The following is a 17926-nucleotide window of genomic DNA, read 5'->3' on the forward strand; positions in this document are numbered from 1 at the left end:
TGTCCTGCTGCTGTGAGCCAGTGATTTGAGCTGTGACAAGAAGGTTGGTGATGTAACCCTGTGAAAGCATGACTGAGTTAAATGAACCTGTCCAGGGGAACAGACACACTACTCCTTTGGGAGTTACAGAACTCTTTGGTGTGGTATCAGGTATGCCAGTGTGCCTACAGCTCTCCAAATACCAAACACAAACATTATCACTTGCGTATGTTGTGGATGAAGGGCTACAGATTTCCTACCAGGACTTTTGCCTTTCTCTGTGACTGTTCTCTGTAGGACTGAGGTCAGCTGCCACTCAGGTTAACAGATTTCAAACCTTATTTCTGGAGAGTACTGTGAGCTGGGGTCTTGGGGTGAACTCTGCACTGAGAACTATTTCAAACTTTGCAAGATGATTCAAGGAGAATTTCTGTGTAAGTAAGAGGAAATCCTCACTTTTAACTATTTTCACAGATAGAAGGTACATAACATGCTGGTTTCAAAGTTTGCCTCAGTTTATGACTGTGGCTTATGAAAAATGTATTTGTGCTGGTTGTGGCTGGGATAGAGTTAATTTTCTTCACAGTAGCTGGTATGGGGCTGTGTTTTGGATTTGTGCTGGAAACAGTGTTGATGATACAGAGACCTTTTAGTGTGTTTACAGAGGCAAGGCCTTTTCTGCTCTTCACACCACTCTACCCGCAATTGGACCGAGGGCGCACAAATAAATTTGGAGTGGACAGAGATAGGACAGCTGACCCTGACTGACCAAGGGATATCCCACATCATATAGCATCATGCTCAGCATATGAAGCTGGGGGAAGAGGGACAAGGAGGGACATTCGGAGTGATGGTGTTTGTCTTCCCAAGACACTGATACATGTGATGGAGATGGCTGAACACCTGCCTGCCCATAGGAATTGGTGAATTAATTCCCTGTTTTGCTCTGCTTTTGTGAGCAGCTTTTGCTTATCTATTAAATTGTTTTTACCTCAACCCAAGAGTTTTCTCACTTTTCTGATTCTCTTCCCCATTCCACTGTGGGGGAAGCCAGCAAGCAGCTGTGTTGGGCTTAGTTGCTAGCTGGGAGTTAAACCACGACAGTATTTCATATTTTAGAACCAGAGCAAGTGTGTGCATGACCCCCAGGCAAGGCTGAAGCAGGGCTCTGCCTCCTGCATGCCCAGCGAGCATTGGCTGCGGCAGGGGGCAAGGGCCAGCAGGCCTGCCTGTGCCATTCCTGCCCTGCACCTGGCAAACCAGCAGCAGGCTGGAAAGCGCAGCGGGCTGCAGCCAAGTCCAAGGTCCAGGCAAACAGAGCAGCTCACGTGCCTCAGCTTTGTCTGCACGGCATCTCACCAGCACACTGCCCGGCCTCACAGGCCCCACTGCCTGAGCTGTACACTGCCCTCAGCCCTGCTGCAGCAAAGGGTCCACACGCCACAGAGTAACTGCTTATACTGACCAACTCATGGGATCATTCAGAGAACCTCCCAGTAGAGAAAGACAGGTGTGCTGGCTGGTCAGTGCCCACCGTGTCTCCATGGCCAGGCCTCATACCAGGGACCAGGGCCGTTGGAATAATCTCCCCAGGGAAGTGGTGGATTCCCCAACACTGGACACTGTTAAGAGTCAGCTGGACAGGGTGCTGTGACATCTAGTCTAGGTCATGTTTGTCTAGAAAAGTTGGACTATACGATCCTTAAGGCCCCTTCCAACCTGGTATTCTGTGCTTCTATGATTCCATGCCTGTCCTGGCAGAGCCCCCAGCCCCGCTCTGGTCCTGTTGAGCTCCAAAGGCTGTCTTGGCACCTGTGGTGGTGGGTGGCAAGACCGCTCCAGGTACCAGAGCCTGCCCTGGCCTGGGTCTGGATCTGCCCCAAGGCAGAGGAGGCCTCTAGAGCCTACCGTGGTACCGGGGGTCAGCTTTTGAGGGTAGCCCAGGCTGCAGGGGGATCCGAGGCTCGGCTGGCCGCGGGGAGGTGGGTTCGTGGAGGGCCCATGGGGGTGGGCAGCCCGGTCCCCTCTCGTTCGTAGCTGCCGGGGCCCGGCCCCGGCCCCGCCCCGCGCAGGCGGAGGTACCGCCTCTACTTAAGGCGCGCTTGGAGGGATTGGTACCTCCTTCCTCGCCGGCTGCCGCGGCTCGCCAGCATGTCGGACAGGCTGCCGTACAAAGTGGGTGAGTGCGAGCCCCGCCGCCGGGGAAGCGCAGTGCTCCGGGCCTGGCCTGCTGCCGCAGCGCCATGCCGGGGAGCCGCGGCTGGATGCGGCCGCGGGGGGAAGATGGCAGCAGCCCTCTGGCCGTGCCGCCGCGGAGGGCAGGCGGCCGCGGCGCCGCGTGTGCTGCCGGCCACCCGCGGGGAAGGAGCGGGGCTCGGCGGGCTCTGCCCGTCGCTCTGGAGCTGTCGGCTCTTCCTGCAGCGGCTCTTCAACCCGGCGTTCCGCTGCTCTCCTGCCCCGGGGCCCACGGCCTCTGCTCTGCCTCCAGCTCCGCTGGGGCAGGCTTGCGCTCCGAACGTGAAAGTGTGTTTGAATCTGGGGCCTGTGCCGCACGCTTCCCCAAAGGTTTTGGCGGGTGTTTCTGTAGACCTGAAACCCCACAGAGAAAAAAAAAACAACAAAACCCCTAATTTTTCTACAGAGTTGTGTGCTCTTTGAAGGCTAAATTCAAAGAGAAGAACCTTAGCCTATAAGGCTGAGATTTAGAACTCATTTAGCCTGGAGGTTATGGATTAAATACTGCCAGGTTTATTTGTTGGGGTTTTTTAAGCAGCGCTGGTAAAGCTGCGGAGCCCTTAGGAGGGGTGGGATTCAAGACCTCCCTCTCCTGATAGAATTGTTTCCATGGCCCTTCCCCTGCAGCTGAGCAGCAGTCAGCTGAAGCAGAGGCAGTGGTTTCTGTGGCCTCCAGGCTTCATTCAGGAGCAAAATGCAATTAGCTTGTCTGTATTACACACACAGTCTGACTCTGAGGTCCTGCCTGGTGTTCTCAAGTGCTTTCAATGGCCTGTGTTCACCAGGTAGGTGAAAGAAAACTATCTGACCATATTTCTTAATGAAATGGTAAGCTGCTGACATGCTTGAAAGAGCCAACCGAGCCAGAGGGCCACTGGGTACTGGCTGATGCTGCAGAGCGCTGCACCTAGGCCCTAGCTGTTTGACCCTTGCCTTTTCAAGGCTGGAGTCAGGCATCCATGGCGAGCACAGTGTTTTCTACTGCAAGTTTGCATCTTGGAAGTCTTTTGTTCATTTTTTTTTCCCTGGACTTTTCTACTCCAGATCTGTTTTATAAAGCAGATGTAGACTTGTATTTAAGGTAGTTGTGATGCCTTAAAAATAATCTTTGTGGGTATAAGGGGTAGGAACAGCTCTTAAGAGGGGCAGCTGGACTGGACTCAGCTCCTGGTGCACACGGCAGCTACCATGCTGTCTGTGCTATAATGTGGGGAAGCTATTGCCATACCAGCAGCCCCTCCATGCGTGTCTTAATCCTGTGGAAGTAAATCTGTAGGAGGTGTCAGGCCCTTGGGCAGTCTCTGCAAGGAGGAACGCTTAAGGCTGGGGCTTACCAAATTAAAGGCCCTTGGAATGTCTGCACGTTAGATCAAGTTGATGAATATGCTCATACAGCAGCACACTTTTTCCAGAGGGGCTGTTAAGTTAGCTCTAAACTTGTTTGAAAGCCTGTGTATCATAGCGAAAAACTAGGGAGTAACTGGAATAGGGTCTGTTTGCCTAACTCTGTCTGCCGGCTGTTGCTGGTTGTTCAGTTCAGCTGTTGCAGCCAGTGCCTACCCACAAGAGTATGAACAGATACCAGAATCTTAGCTATTTCAACTCTGACAGCTATCCTTCTCTTGCAGCTGACATCAGCCTTGCAGACTGGGGTCGCAAGGCCATTGAGATTGCAGAGAATGAGATGCCAGGGCTGATGAAGATGCGGGAGATGTATGCTGCATCAAAGCCACTGAAAGGTGCACGTATTGCCGGTTGCCTTCACATGACTGTGCAGACAGCAGTTCTCATAGAGACCCTTATCAAGCTGGGAGCTGAGGTAAAGTGCCTCTGAGTTTTTCCTTTAGTGTTCTGTTAGATAATGCTCTGCCTAGGGTACTGCTTGTGCTTATATAAGTACCTTAGGGGTTTTGGCAATTGGCTGTAATTTTTGTAACAGGCTGTGCTGCAGTCCCCAGATGGATGTATTATGTCTTCTGTCCTTAAGCAAAAAGCTTGTCACCTGCTCTGCATACACCTCTGGGATGTGGTATGTGTCTTTCCTCTGGACAAGCTGCATCTTCATGAGTGGCTGTTCTGGGCTTCGTTGCTGACTGCAGCAGCTCCAGCAGTTGTGTGTACAGTACCCTTAGCAGCAGTGCTGAAAGCTGGTACAGGATAGTGTTGTGCTCGGGCATGTATCTTTGTTGCCAGTAATGTGGAAGCACAGTGACAGCCTCCAGCACAGATTAGCCTGTATTAAGAGCCACACTGTGCCCTGGTAAAGTCAGCAAAAAAACAGTGAGGCTTCTGAAGAGCTCGTGCTGGCCCTTTAGCTGTGCAGGAAAACAACACAGGGGCAGCGCAGCTCAGTGATCGATGACTGGGGACTCCAATGTCTTTGAATTTGTTGTGTGACTATGGACCAGTTACCCTGGTCCATATGAAATACTGAGATACCTGTAAGCCATTTGCTCTGTTGTGCCCTCTGCCTGGCTTGCTGGCTCAAGTCCAGACATCACTGCTGAGTGTTCATTTTACAGGGCATGAGGAGAGTCAGGCATCTGAGCACAATTCACGTAGCTCACATGCTGAGCAGCAGGGAACTGACTGGAACCTGATGATGAGTTATGTTAAGTATGCATGTGATCTGAAGCTCCTTCTAGAAGTTTAGCTGCCTGAGCTCAGGCTGCCCAGAGGTGCTCTATATGGGATCCCTCCCTGTGAATTGCTGAATGAGTTGAGCAGTGTCATGCTGATCAAAAGGCACTGGGAGAAAGAGAAGCTTTCTCTGTAGCCACTAAGGCATTTCCTCAAAAAGTGGAGTGGGTAGGTCTAGAAACATGCCAGGTCAGCCTGGGCAAGGTAGGTACCTGCTGTTGTGCAGGGTATTCTTCAGCCTGTTCAGGGCTGTTCCACAGTTGTAAATGATGCAGTACTGAAAGAGAGCTTTGTGGAGCTAGTCCTGGCTTTATGCCAGCTACTCTGTATATGAAACTCTTGTCCCTCCACAGGATTTAAAAGAAAGCAGTAGCCACTGAAATTTGGGAAGCTCCTTGCTGCTGCTGTTGGTTGCTGTGTGTCAGCATGTGACTGGCCTGGGCAGAGGCTGTGTGCTTACTTGAGCATTGCCAAGCTGTTTTATTCTGAGCACAGTACCCAGTTAGTGTTGTGTGGGATTCATCCAAGTCATTCAGGGAAGTACCTGCAGAGATTTGGTTCCTCTAAGCATAAGTGCATAAGCATGGTTGTGCTTTTAAGATGTATTCTGTCATGTTAGCTCTTTCCTTTTCCCAGTGCTTGCATTTATTTAGTTTAGACTTGCATTTATTTAGTTTAGACTTTGACTTGGGTTTGGATTCAGCCCGGGTTCATCTGTTCTGCCAGAACTTTGGTGCCCAAGAGGGAGGAGTGAAATTGATGAAACCATGCCCTATAGAATGACCATGTAGCTCACTGCAGCATAGTTATCTTGGTACCCCTTTTTTGGCTAGGTTAGCAAAGATGGAATAAATACTCTCTCCCTCAGAGTGCCTAAATTCTAAAATTGTACTAAAAATGCATTATCTTCATAACCAGTGATGTAAATATTAGCTCTGAGCCTATCGGGTATGCTAGTTATTCTAGGGTCTATGCTGTTATCACAAACTGGTGTTATAGATCTGAGGATGCAGTTGAAGTGGCTGATGTATCAAGTATTTGAAGTGTGACCAATAGACAGGTATTTTGTATGCTTTGAATGTCATGACATCTGCCAGTGTAATCTGTACTGATATGGAAGGGGCTTAGAAAAACCCAGATGAGGAAGTACAGTGCTTATGGTCATGAATTTGTTTTTCCTGTGCTCCTTCCAGTTGTGTTTTCACTGACAAGTATCGTGGAGGCTCAGATGAGGTACTTCCTACTGCAGCCCTTACTTTGAAGTGTCAACTATTGATAAAGTGGGATGAGTATCTGGAAACAGGCTGAAGGATTATGCCTTATTGCTCTCTCTCCTCGAGCTCTGTTACGAATAAGCATGCAAAAACCTGCCAGTCAGCCCTGCAGTGAGAACTTGCTTGTGGCTCTGGGATGTGGTGGGTTTTGTGCCTGCTGGGGAGGTGCAGTAAGTATGTAGATACTTTTCAATGCAACTCAGCGATATGCTGTTGCTTTTCTAGGTGCCTGAGCCTAGTGTGGAAAATGCTTAGCTCAGATGGAAAAGCTTCTATGACTGGAGCACAGAGAGGGAGGTGGGTGAGCATAATCTTGGGAGAATGCCTGTTTGATCAAGTGTAGTTTCAGCTGCATTTCTGACCCTTCTGAGTGCCAGCAGGTGTGTTGCTGCGTATCTGTATCCCTCAGTGGACACTTGCTATGTGGCTGTTCTGAAAATCTGAACTTCATTGACCAAAACTTTCTAAAACCCACCCTACTGTGCACTTCCTGCAGATCTATAGCTGAATGTATGCTCTGGCTGCCTGGCAGAATGTCTCATGAATAAGCTCTCATGAGTGAATATGCAGCACAGCTAAAGCTCTGTTATATTCTCTCCCCAAGTGACATTATTTCCCCAGGACTAGTCACATACTTGATTTTCACCTTAACCTTTCAGAGCTACTAAGAAAGGCAAGAACCTGCACTAATATGCCTTTCTGCTCTTGCTCCCTTTTCACCTCCTGTGTCTGGAAGAGAGTGCCTGATATCTCAGAACTTTGTTCAGCAAACAAAACTTGGATTGTTTTCCAGGTACAATGGTCAAGCTGCAACATTTTCTCCACGCAGGACCATGCTGCAGCTGCTATTGCAAAAGCTGGTATCCCTGGTAAGTTTTCAATGTTCTAATTTGGCTCTCAGTTGAGGTGTACTGCCTGTTCCAGCTAAATCAAACTACAAAACAAGCTCTTCTGAACAGGTTTCAGCATAGAAGTAGCCCATCAAAAGTAGTGATTGTTACCAAACAGGACGTCTGATTCAAGCTTTGCATCAGACTACATGTAGCGTTCCTAACAGTGGTTGGTGTTGGGCTATGGAGGAGCCTGGCTGGATGTTACCAGCTTTAAGCCTGGTCATTAAGCTGATTGAATGGGCTTGGGTAATTAAATGGATTGGTGTTTGGGTGTGTGTAGATGATGGTGGTTGGTGCTTTCCAGCAAGCTTGGAGCTAAATAGGGGTTGGGGAAGGGATCTTGATGGTAGTGTGATACATTACAGTGACAGTTTCAATCCTCAAGATATTTTTAGGCTAGATCTAGGCCAGCTATGTTGCTGCCTAATGTCCCTGAAGCACTTTATCAGGATGCTGCTGTTTTGTTACTGGCACCTTCCAATAAAGAGGCAGTCCTTGCAGGTACATTAAGCTGTCTGCTGTGTTACTTGGCTTAAGGACATGCAGTCCTCCTAGCTCTGTGCTGGGAACTGCATAACTTGAGCCTGGATGTTTGCAGAGGTTAGATCTGATTTCTGGCAGCCTGTTTTTTTTTTTTTGCTTTGGGAGGTGTTTTTCATATAATTCAATAGTGCCACAAGTCCTTCCCCAGCTGTGTCCATTCTAAGGTAACAGAAGAAAGTGGTCCCTTCATTACTAGCTGCAGGTAACGTGTCCTCTGCTGGTCTCTAGCATCTGATGTCAAAAGACCAGATGGGACTCTAGATCTGATGTTAGAATATTGACTTCCTCACTGCTCTCAACACCCAAAACTCAACTGAAGAGCAGTTTATAGGTGGAGTGTTTATCTAAGTTTTTGAACTCTCCCCTTGGTATCCTTGTTTTGTGAAACTTGCTCTTTTTGTTAATACTGCACTTCACATACTGAATTTACAAAATGCTGGAGGGCTGCTGATCCTTTGGATACAATATGAGATACTGATTTGCCCCTTCAGAATGGGCAATTGCATGGTTGGCTTTTCATAGCTCAAGGTTAATTTTCTGTGTAAACAGTGGAAAACATGAGAATTTAGCCAAATGTTGGGGTGTCTAAGTTGTGCCTGATATATGTTTGAATGGATTGAATACCACTGAGGCTGAAGTATAGTATGAATCTAGTACAAATGCCGGGAAAGGCAGAAATACTGCTAGATACAACATGCTAGTGGTTGCAGCATATTGCTGGTGGTAGATGTACCAATACAGAAATATACCCTATTACAAGCAGACAAGGCGTGGTAGCTTGGATTTTGGTGCTGTGCTAGAGGCTAAAGTTTAAAAGTTTCTGATGAGTTTGGTGCTAAATTTTAGTCCCTCTCTTCTGCTGTGCTAGAAAATGCTGTAGTTGTGTTTTCGTTTGTCTATATAAATATATCCAGAGGCTATTTCTAATTCCTAGTAACATAGGGTGTATTAGGGGAGCATGTGAGTGTTGCAGATGTATCTGGTTTGGTTTGCTTTGCCTTCTCTCTCTTAACATGGAAAAAGGATAAAGAGAGCAGTGAAGCCTCAAAATTTGACCAAGTTTGTGCCCTGGAACAGAAAGCAATGTGATTTCATTCCTGCTCATTCTGAAATCCTTTTTTCAGTTCAAATGTCTCTTCTGACCTGCAGGCACAGATAATAATCTGTCTGTCTGCTTCTGAGAGGTGCTGATGAAATCTTCTTTTGGCTGCTTTACCACATGCTGAGTAAGAAACTGGCTAATTGTGTGTTTGTTCTTGTGTAGTGTTTGCCTGGAAAGGGGAGACAGATGAGGAATACTTGTGGTGCATTGAGCAGACCCTGTACTTCAAGGATGGGCAGCCCCTCAACATGATTTTGGATGATGGTGGAGATCTTACCAATCTAGTTCATACCAAATACCCACAGCTCTTGAAAGGTGAGTGCTATTCTGCTTTGTCAGGCACAGTTCTGCTTTGGAGGCTGTTTATGCAGTCGCTTTCTGTGGGTGGGGTAGAGACAGGCATGTGCGAACAGGCTGCGAGTCTGTGAAAACGGCTTACAGGCCAAGACCAAAGCATCTTACCTGCAGGAGCTGCTTCCATCTCTGCTTTTTAGTATCTAAGCTGCAGTGACCTGTCCTGGTCATCCTTCACAGTGCCCATAACCTGTACCAGTGGTACAGCTGGCTTGCCAAGGCTTCCAGCCTTCCTGGAAATGGGCTGTGTTTTAGAATTGTTCAATGTCTGCTTGCAGTTAATATTTTTACCATTAATGCTTTTACTTCCTCATCATCTTAGCACACTTCTGGATGAAGTCATGGCAACTTGTAACCTTTCTTGGAAAGGGAACAATTTTCTACCTTATAAACTACATGGCATTGACTCATCCAGTTTGTCAGTCAAGATGCTGATGGAGGCAGGATTGGGGCTCTTGCTTTAACTTACCTTCAGTGTAAGTTAGTGAAACTAAAAGCAGATCAGTGTGGTGTTGCTGGCACATGTTTATGTAAAGGGTTTATCTGAATAGAATTTGGCATGACCTGCAGGAGCTGATCTGTGCCTCCCAGACCTGAAGCATGATGGCTTCTCCTGAGCTCTCCCAGTGTCCATTATCTGTGCTGCTGCAAGCTGCAGACACCCAGTGTTGCTAAAGGGCATGCTTGATCTGGGATGTGAAGAACATTGGAAAGTGATATGGGGTGGAGATTATACTGATACAGTGCTGTGTACTAATATTCATTCTAGGTCAACCTAGAGGTGAGGTTGCTGTAAAAACCTTCTGGATCAGTGCTTATTCTTGCACTGCTTTAAGAGGAAGCTATGGGGGAAAATTTGAAGGTGGCAACCCATGGATATGGCTGTGTGAGGGGAAAAGTCTGGGGCTGCTCCCCATCTGTGTGCTAATGTGGGTAGGGGCAGCAGGAAGAGAGGAAGCTGCTTCTGTGTAACAGGCCTCCGTTTCTCCTTCATCCTCAGCCTGATGTCCCTAGTAATCCAGTCAACATCTTATTTGAACTGTAGTGAGAGGTTTTCATTGGTGTCTGCTCAGCCATGCTGGGATCCTCTCTTCTGCCAAAGGTCTTCTTTCTAGATTGTCTGTCTGATGTTCATGATCTCGTGTTCCTGCCAAACCGCAAAGGATCATGCCTTTATGTCTTCCTGGCAGTGTCAGAGGCCAAAAAAAAATGCATTTTCCACATTCATACTCAGTTTTACAGAGTTGCTTCTTTGCCATGAACATGAAGCACCTCAGCTGATGTCCCTGTTCTTGGGGGTCCTTGTGCTGAGGACTTGGGGGGTCCTTGTTCTTTCACACTTCCATCCCTCCTGCTGTCTGCTGTTTTGTCCTCTGCAGCCCTTTGCTCTTTCTTACTTGTGTGGTCCTGGTGTGGAAGGGACTGGTATAGTATGGTGCAGCAGAGCAGTGGCTGTTGAAGTGTCTCCTGTCTTGGCCATCTGCCATTGATGATAAACATCCCTGCTGCCTGGAATTGCTCCCTGAATTCATGGGGATGGCTTTTCTACTGTATTTTTAGAGTCTAGACAAGATGCCATATGTAGCAGAATGTGTGCACTATGTGCTTTTAATTTAGTAAACTAATTAAAGACTGATCTCTGGAGTGTGACAGAACTTTATCTGTTCAACCTTCCAGTCCATTGCTCCTTAGAAACAGCAAAACTTCCAGAACGGTACCACTGAGTAGTCTTGATCTCATTTAATGAAGTTCTGTGCTTAGCCCTTTGCTGCAAATACTGCTTAAATGAAGCTGTGTAGCATCTGTTTTTATTATCTTCATGATAACAGAGGCTAATATATCCTAGGGGCTTGTGGTAATATTTGGGTGAGAGGTAGGACAAAAGCAACATTAGAAGAGCATGCACAGTGTGTGGAAGGACTTTATTGTGAGCAGAGGAGGCATTTTGGCATGCAGCATCTAAAAAGGCTACTTGTCATTTAAAGGCTGAACAAGTTTTCTGGGGTAATTTCAAAGGGAAATGCCTGTCTTCCAAGCTTCAGCAACTTCTAATTTAAAGAGAAGTTAGTTCAGTACTAGTGTGCAACTAAGAGTTGAAAGTAGGGCTATTCAAGCCTGCTTCAACTAGGAGATATGTTAAATAGCTGTGTGGAAATACTCAGCAAGCTTCCTCTCTCTTTCATCATGCCTGCTGTTGGAGGGCAGAATGGCCTTGTTACTTTGGGCTTATTCCACTAAATTAAATGCCCTTAAAAGTAAGATAAAGATAGGAATGGTTGAAGTAGAACTGAACAGAGGAGAAAGTCATCTGAACTCGTGCAAGGGAGGTCTTTGGCATCTGTGCAGAAGACTGCTATTGAGAAAGGGTAGAGAAGATTGGATCACTTGTGATCCATTGATGCAGACTTGCTCATTGACCAGGAAAGAAATACAGGGGAGCAAAGTGCTTAGCAAGGCTTTTTCAATGTAATTCAGCCTTTTCCTTAGCGTAGGCCCTTTGCAGTCATTGAAGTCACTCTGGCATTGAAATTGAGTGGTGTAGGCAGGACTCTCAGTGGAGTTGCAAAGCAGTTTAGACCAGTTATAAGTATCACCTGGGGGCAGCAGGCAGGTGGTCTTCAGAGAAGGGAACCTGCTGGTGTGTGTGATGTGAGGTTCACTTAGCAGACTGTCTTTAAAATTGCACTAAGCTTAGGAAAGTCAGCCTGGAGAGCTTTTGAAGGATAAGTGTGTCTCCTGGTTGCCAGATACACCTGAGGAGAGAGAGGACAGGTTTGAAGTGGAGGTTTCTGCTGTGATTTCCCCCAGACTTCCTTCACATAGAGATGATTGTACTTAGAATCATAGAATCATGAAATAGTTAGGGTTGGAAAGGACCTTAAGATCATCAAGTTCCAACCCCCCTGCCATGGACAGGGACACCTCACACTAAACCATCTCACCCAAGGCTTTGTCCAGCCTGGCCTTGAACACTGCCAGGGATGGAGCATTCACAACCTCCCTGGATAACCCATTCCAGTGCCTCACCACCCTAACAGGAAAGAATTTCCTCCTTATATCCAATCTAAATTTCCCCTGTTTAAGTTTGAACCTGTTACCCCTTCTCCTGTCACTACAGTCCCTAATGAAGAGTCCCTCCCCAGCATCCTTGTAGGCCCCCTTCAGATACTGGAAGGCTGCTATGAGGTCTCCACGCAGCCTTCTCTTCTCCAGGCTGAACAGCCCCAACTTTCTCAGCCTGTCTTCATACAGGAGGTGCTCCAGCCCCTGATCATCCTCGTGGCCTCCTCTGGACTTGTTCCAACAGTTCCATGTCCTTTTTATATTGAGGACACCAGAACTGCACACAATGCTCCAGGTGAGGTCTCACAAGAGCAGAGCAGAGGGGCAGGATCACCTCCTTGGACCTGCTGGTCATGCTCCTTTTGATGCAGCCCAGGATACGGTTGCTTTCTGGGCTGCAAGCGCACACTGAAGCCGGCTCATGTTCATTTTCTCGTCGACCAACACCCCCAAGTCCTTCTCCGCAGGGCTGCTCTGAATCTCTTCTCTGCCCAACCTGTAGCTGTGCCTGGGATTGCTCTGACCCAGGTGTAGGACCTTGCACTTGTCATGGTTAAACTTCATGCGGTTGGCATCAGCCCACCTCACAAGCATGTCAAGGTCCCTCTGGATGGCATTCCTTCCCTCCAGGGTATCAACCAAACCACACAGCTCGGTGTCATCGGCAAACTTGCTGAGGGCACACTCAATCCCACTGTCCATGTCAGCGACGAAGATGTTGAACAAGATTGGTCCCAACACCGATCCCTGAGGCACACCACTTGTTACTGGTCTCCAGCCGGACATTGAGCCACTGACCATAACTCTGTGTGCGGCCATCCAGCCAGTTCTTTATCCACCACTTTATCCATACTTGATCTAAGCGGTTGCACTGGGTTATTGATACTTTTGGGTAACTTAACTACAGATGCTGTATTTAGCTGTGCATGAGGCAATGTTCTTTAAACTGTTCTGTTCCCTCTAAGCAAGTCCTAACTGTGCTGAAGCCTGAATTTGTTCTCCCTTCAGGTAACCCTCTGGGAAGTGCAGGTACTGTAGGCTTGGTGTGAGGTTTGGGGTTACAGACCTCTGGGGATAAATCAGCCTAATATCAAGCTCTGTTTACTTCTGGCTTAGTTGGTCTCATTTCCTTCTTGTGACAGAGTGGCAGTGCTTCAACCTGGTGCTCTGGGAAGGAAAAGGGAAATGTAATGGCTTTTAAACTCCATTGAGACTGGTACAAATTCTGTTTGAAGTGTTTGGGACCAGATTGGACTGGGTTTGGAGCAACCTGGTCTAGTGGAAGTTGTCCCTGTCCATGGCTGACAGCTTTGATTGTCCTCTGTGCAAAGCCAGTGGCTCAGCTGGAGGTCTGGGTCTTGAGCTGGTCCCTTCCATTTTTCCAAAGAATATTTTGTCCTGCTCTTTTAATTGCCTTATGGGGAAAGAAGCTTGCTTGAAGTTTCAAACTACTGTTTGTGGACCAAAACGAGGGTTCTTACCTCTTCCCTGCTTCCTACAAAGAGTTTGTTAGACCTCTGGAGTATGCTCCCAGTGCTTGGATGTGTTGGTTTGCAGCACTGTTAACTCCAACTTTTATCCTCCCCACAGGAATTAGAGGTATTTCAGAAGAGACAACCACTGGAGTTCACAACCTGTACAAAATGAAGGCCAATGGGACCCTGAAAGTGCCAGCTATCAATGTAAATGACTCTGTCACCAAGGTAACACATCTAGAGCCCTTCTGTTATGTTCTGCTGTCTGACCAGTTCGGTGTGGGGATGTCAGCATTTCCATGCAAGTATTGCTTCTCTTGCTGAGCTATTCTTGATCTGGTACTGAACAGATTTTTGCCATATCCTTGAAGTGAGCCCATGGTGTCTCTAATGGGAAGTGCCATATTTTCAGAACATGAAGAGCTTTTTTAATATGTAAGGACATGCATTCTTCTACATTTCAATGTGAAAACACCTATAGAGATCATGGCTCCTGGGGTACAGTTCCTATGGCAAGGGACATGTCCTCACTCTTGAGCAGCTTAAAGCCCACAGGTAGGTGGTGGATACCAGATGGAAAAAGGAGTGTTTATAAGCTTGTGACTGGTAAAAGGTCTGATATCTCTGAGCAGCAGTTGCAAAGGACAGGGCAGTAGGTATTTATTGTGTTCTTAGGTATATTACTGCTTCCTGAGACAAATTCCAGTGAATTCGGGGATGAGGGGGAATGGTGTTCAAAGAGTGCTGGTGCTATTTGGATGCAGGTGAATTATAGTAGTAATTACAGGAGTGCTTAAGGCTTTATGCATGTACATGTTTAAAGTCCAGTTGCTAAATCTATTTCAAGTTACCATACTAACGTTATCCTGTTGGGCATGGCAGTTCTCACTGACTGTTTGGCCTCCTTTCTCTGCAGTTTGCTGCCTTAAGAGTATCTCCTTTCTGCTCACAAAGAGGCATCTGGCATTTTTTTCATAGCTAGTGGGCTAGGATGCACTTGTTCTTGGAGGAAGCTTTTCCTCTTTGCATCCTTTTCACCTAGATTTATGCCTCCTGCACAATAACTATTAATACTCTTTAGTAGATTTGGAAATTCACATTTCTAAAAAAGCTTGAATGGATTTGGGTTAAGATCAGTTTATTCTAGTGCCAAGCAAGTGCTCACTTTCAAGTGCTGTTTGTTATTTATCTAGTAAAAGATTGGTACTAACCACAGTTGTGCATCTCCAGGAAGGCATGCAACTGAGCTGGCAAATTCTGCTCTCCTAGTTAGATATTTACATTGGTTGCCAGGTTCCTATACTAGTATTTGGAGAGAGAAGGTAGGCAGCATTCAGTTCTGTTCTTCCCTCTTGCCACTCAGATGTATTTTTGGGTGGGATAGATGTCTACGTCTGGCACTCTGTTAACTTGCCTGCATGGAAATACACAGGCACCTGGAAGACTCTGTAATTGGGGGATTTGGTGATGAGGAATCAAATCTGACAATGCTGTTTTCCTCCATAAGAAGCCTTATAATGCAAGGAAAATCTGCTGGAGGACTAGAAAACAGCATGACCAACTGGCAGTAGCTTGCAATTTTGAAAGACACAAATTCTCTGAAATATTAATGGCAAATGTGCCTGTGATAAGACTTACAAGTGCTGAGTCAGGATCTTGTAGATCTGAAGTGTAAGGTCTTACACATTAGTCCTCGGCCAGGTTCTGAAGCTGGGAGTAGCATGCCCGTATACCTGGTAACTTACTCAGATGATTTATTGGAGTCATAGTCACAGTATTTTTATTTTTATTATAAATCTATATACCTATGGAATTTGTGCTTTTACTGTAAAAAATTTGTTATAGTTTGGGACTCAGTCTACAGCTTACACCACCTTACACATGCTTGATAGCAGGGCAGGCTTTGAGACCAGACTTCTGTTGTGAGTGGTGAGTTCTTTATACCCTGTTTTGGGAAGTATAGCACAACTTTGGTAGCCAGATCGTTTTAACCCTTGACTTCTGTAGCTCTTCAGATAATCAAATCTGTTTATACAGCGCACACTCCTGGTCAGAACAAAGAGCCCAAAGAGAAAAGGCAGGGGCATTACAAAAATCAGTACAGCAACATGTTTCTGAGGTTAGTTCTATGTTCAAATGGAGTATTATTTGTCATCTGACTTAGCATAGGAACTTTGATTTGGAGGTCTGGCAGTTAAGCTTGTGTTAATGTTACAGTAGGGGGATGTTCTGCAATGGGGTGTTAGGAGATGAAATCCAGGGGTCTTCGGTTGGAGGGACCAGTGTTGTGCATGGCTCCTTCCTGGATTTTTCTAAATTTGAGCACTCTGGCAGCATTATTGTAACTCTTCCTGGGAGAAGATGCTATTTTGATCTTCCTGGACTGCAGGAACCAATTTCTTATGGTTAATGTGGGTACCTTTCTGCTTCTTCAGGGTGCATGTGTCTTACAAAAATGATAATAAGTTGTTCAGCTATTCTGCTGGCATTGTTTTTTGTCTGCTTGTGCAGTTCATTGTCTGATAAACAGCAGCAAAGAACAGGTGAACATCTGGTTGAGGAACTCAGACCTGCCTCTGTACACAGCATCCTGGTTTGTACTACAAACATGAGTCAGTTGTTTCTTTAAAGAATTTTTACTTGCATCTGTTCTGAAACTGCTCCTTTTTCTTCCTCAGAGCAAGTTCGATAACCTTTATGGTTGCAGAGAGTCCCTCATCGATGGCATCAAGCGTGCAACAGATGTCATGATTGCTGGGAAAGTAGCAGTTGTGGCAGGTTATGGTGATGTGGGCAAAGGCTGCGCTCAGGCCCTGCGGAGCTTTGGAGCCAGAGTCATCATCACTGAAATTGATCCCATCAATGCACTGCAGGCAGCCATGGAAGGTAAGAACTGAAGGAGATGCAGAAATTAATGCATGTGATAGAGGTGTCTGTGTGTCAGTGTAGAGCAACAAGTGATAACTGGCCAAGGAAGTTTTAGTGGGTTTCAGCTCCATCCCTGTTGAGGTAGAGTTGACGCCAGTATAACTGTCGGAATTCTTTCCTGGCAGTTAGGGTAGGAGTTTATTAGTGTAGGCCTCGAAGATGTCTTTGCAGTCAAGGCTATAGAGGCTGTAGTGGAGTAGGGCCACTATGTCATAACATGGTAAGCCTGCTTTAGGATGGCTTTGTTATCTGCAAGTTTTGTCACTCTAACCTCCAGCATGCATTAAGATGCCATGCTCTCTGCCTTTCCAGCTGTGCTCCTTCTCTTCATGGGAGTGACTGTGTAATTATACTTAGTACCGGTTTATTCCATTTCTTTCCATACCTGACTAGAACCTGCAGGTGTTGTGGGTGTACTTCCCTTTGCAAACTTGACCCCTGAATCCAGTTTGAGTGCTGTGCCAGGTACTACACCAACGGGCATAAGACATTGCATGTGTAGATCTACAGACTGGAAATGAGTGAGGGGTAGATATTTTGATGCTATGTTTGTATTTAGTAAGACAAGTATACTTATACTTTGCATCCTCCATAGGTCAGGTGGTGGGACAGACCTATTCTTTCTCTGTACTTTTCTACTTGAAATACTGTACCTCATTTTTTAATAAGTGCTTGTGCTGGATAGAGGAATAACATTTTCTCTTTTCAGGTTATGAAGTTACAACCATGGAGGAGGCCTGCAAAGAAGGCAATATCTTTGTTACCACCACTGGCTGCACTGACATTGTTCAGGGCAGGTATGGTCTAGCCATTTGCTTTGGTGAAAGCATACCTGTACAGTTAGACTGGTTTAAAATACAGTCATAACTTGTCAGCAATATGGTGAGGGTTAGCACACATTATCATTGCAGGATATCAGAATTTAGCATCTATTTAGTGAGAAATTGGGGCTTTGGTCTTTCAGTTCAGTTGGATGTTGCCATGTTGCAGTTGTTCCTGTCTTACAGTATGTGATGATGGGGAAACAAAAGGTGTAGAGGGATAAATAGCTCTGATGCTCTTATTCTTCAGAATATTCTGTTAGGACAGCTAAATATGAAGAAAGGAGGTAGGTAAAGGTTGAAAGCAATTCCATCTGTGAGTAAACATCTTTCAGGTTTGACCAATTACAGTGGTTTTACTTTCCATACTGGGAGAATATTTTCTCCTCAATAACCTCTTGTGTCTCTGGGAAGTTTCCTTCCCTAGAAGCTGGAGAGTTTTTTTTCCAGTAGACTTTGCATGCCTGCAGGATTACCAGAGCCACACATCTTAAGTCAAATGCAATCAGTGAGCACTTAGCATTTCTCTTTGAACAGAGCTATGGGCTAGAGCATTTTCTTTTGCTGAAGAAATTTTTTTGTGCATTAACTTTGAATGTAAATTTATTTATTTTTTTTT

At 46.2% G+C, this 17926-nt stretch overlaps 1 protein-coding gene across 1 annotated transcript in view; it reads left to right on the forward strand.

Moving 5' to 3' along the window:
* Positions 1–2041: 2041 nt before the first annotated feature.
* The window catches only part of AHCY (adenosylhomocysteinase), a 28088-nt gene continuing 12203 nt past the window's right edge, over positions 2042–17926 (forward strand). Inside the window, exons 1-7 of the mRNA XM_061442067.1 lie at positions 2042–2158; positions 3843–4033; positions 6922–6997; positions 8829–8981; positions 13674–13786; positions 16237–16444; positions 17196–17283. Coding sequence (XP_061298051.1) covers positions 2131–2158; positions 3843–4033; positions 6922–6997; positions 8829–8981; positions 13674–13786; positions 16237–16444; positions 17196–17283 — 857 coding nt within the window. The 5' untranslated portion in view covers positions 2042–2130. The remainder of the gene's footprint in view (positions 2159–3842; positions 4034–6921; positions 6998–8828; positions 8982–13673; positions 13787–16236; positions 16445–17195; positions 17284–17926) is intronic.

The sequence above is a fragment of the Pezoporus flaviventris genome, unplaced genomic scaffold (genome assembly GCF_033815535.1).
Source record: "Pezoporus flaviventris isolate CSIRO_AGI_PZ_B2104156 unplaced genomic scaffold, CSIRO_AGI_Pfla_v1 ptg000213l, whole genome shotgun sequence".
NCBI classification, from domain to species: domain Eukaryota; kingdom Metazoa; phylum Chordata; class Aves; order Psittaciformes; family Psittacidae; genus Pezoporus; species Pezoporus flaviventris.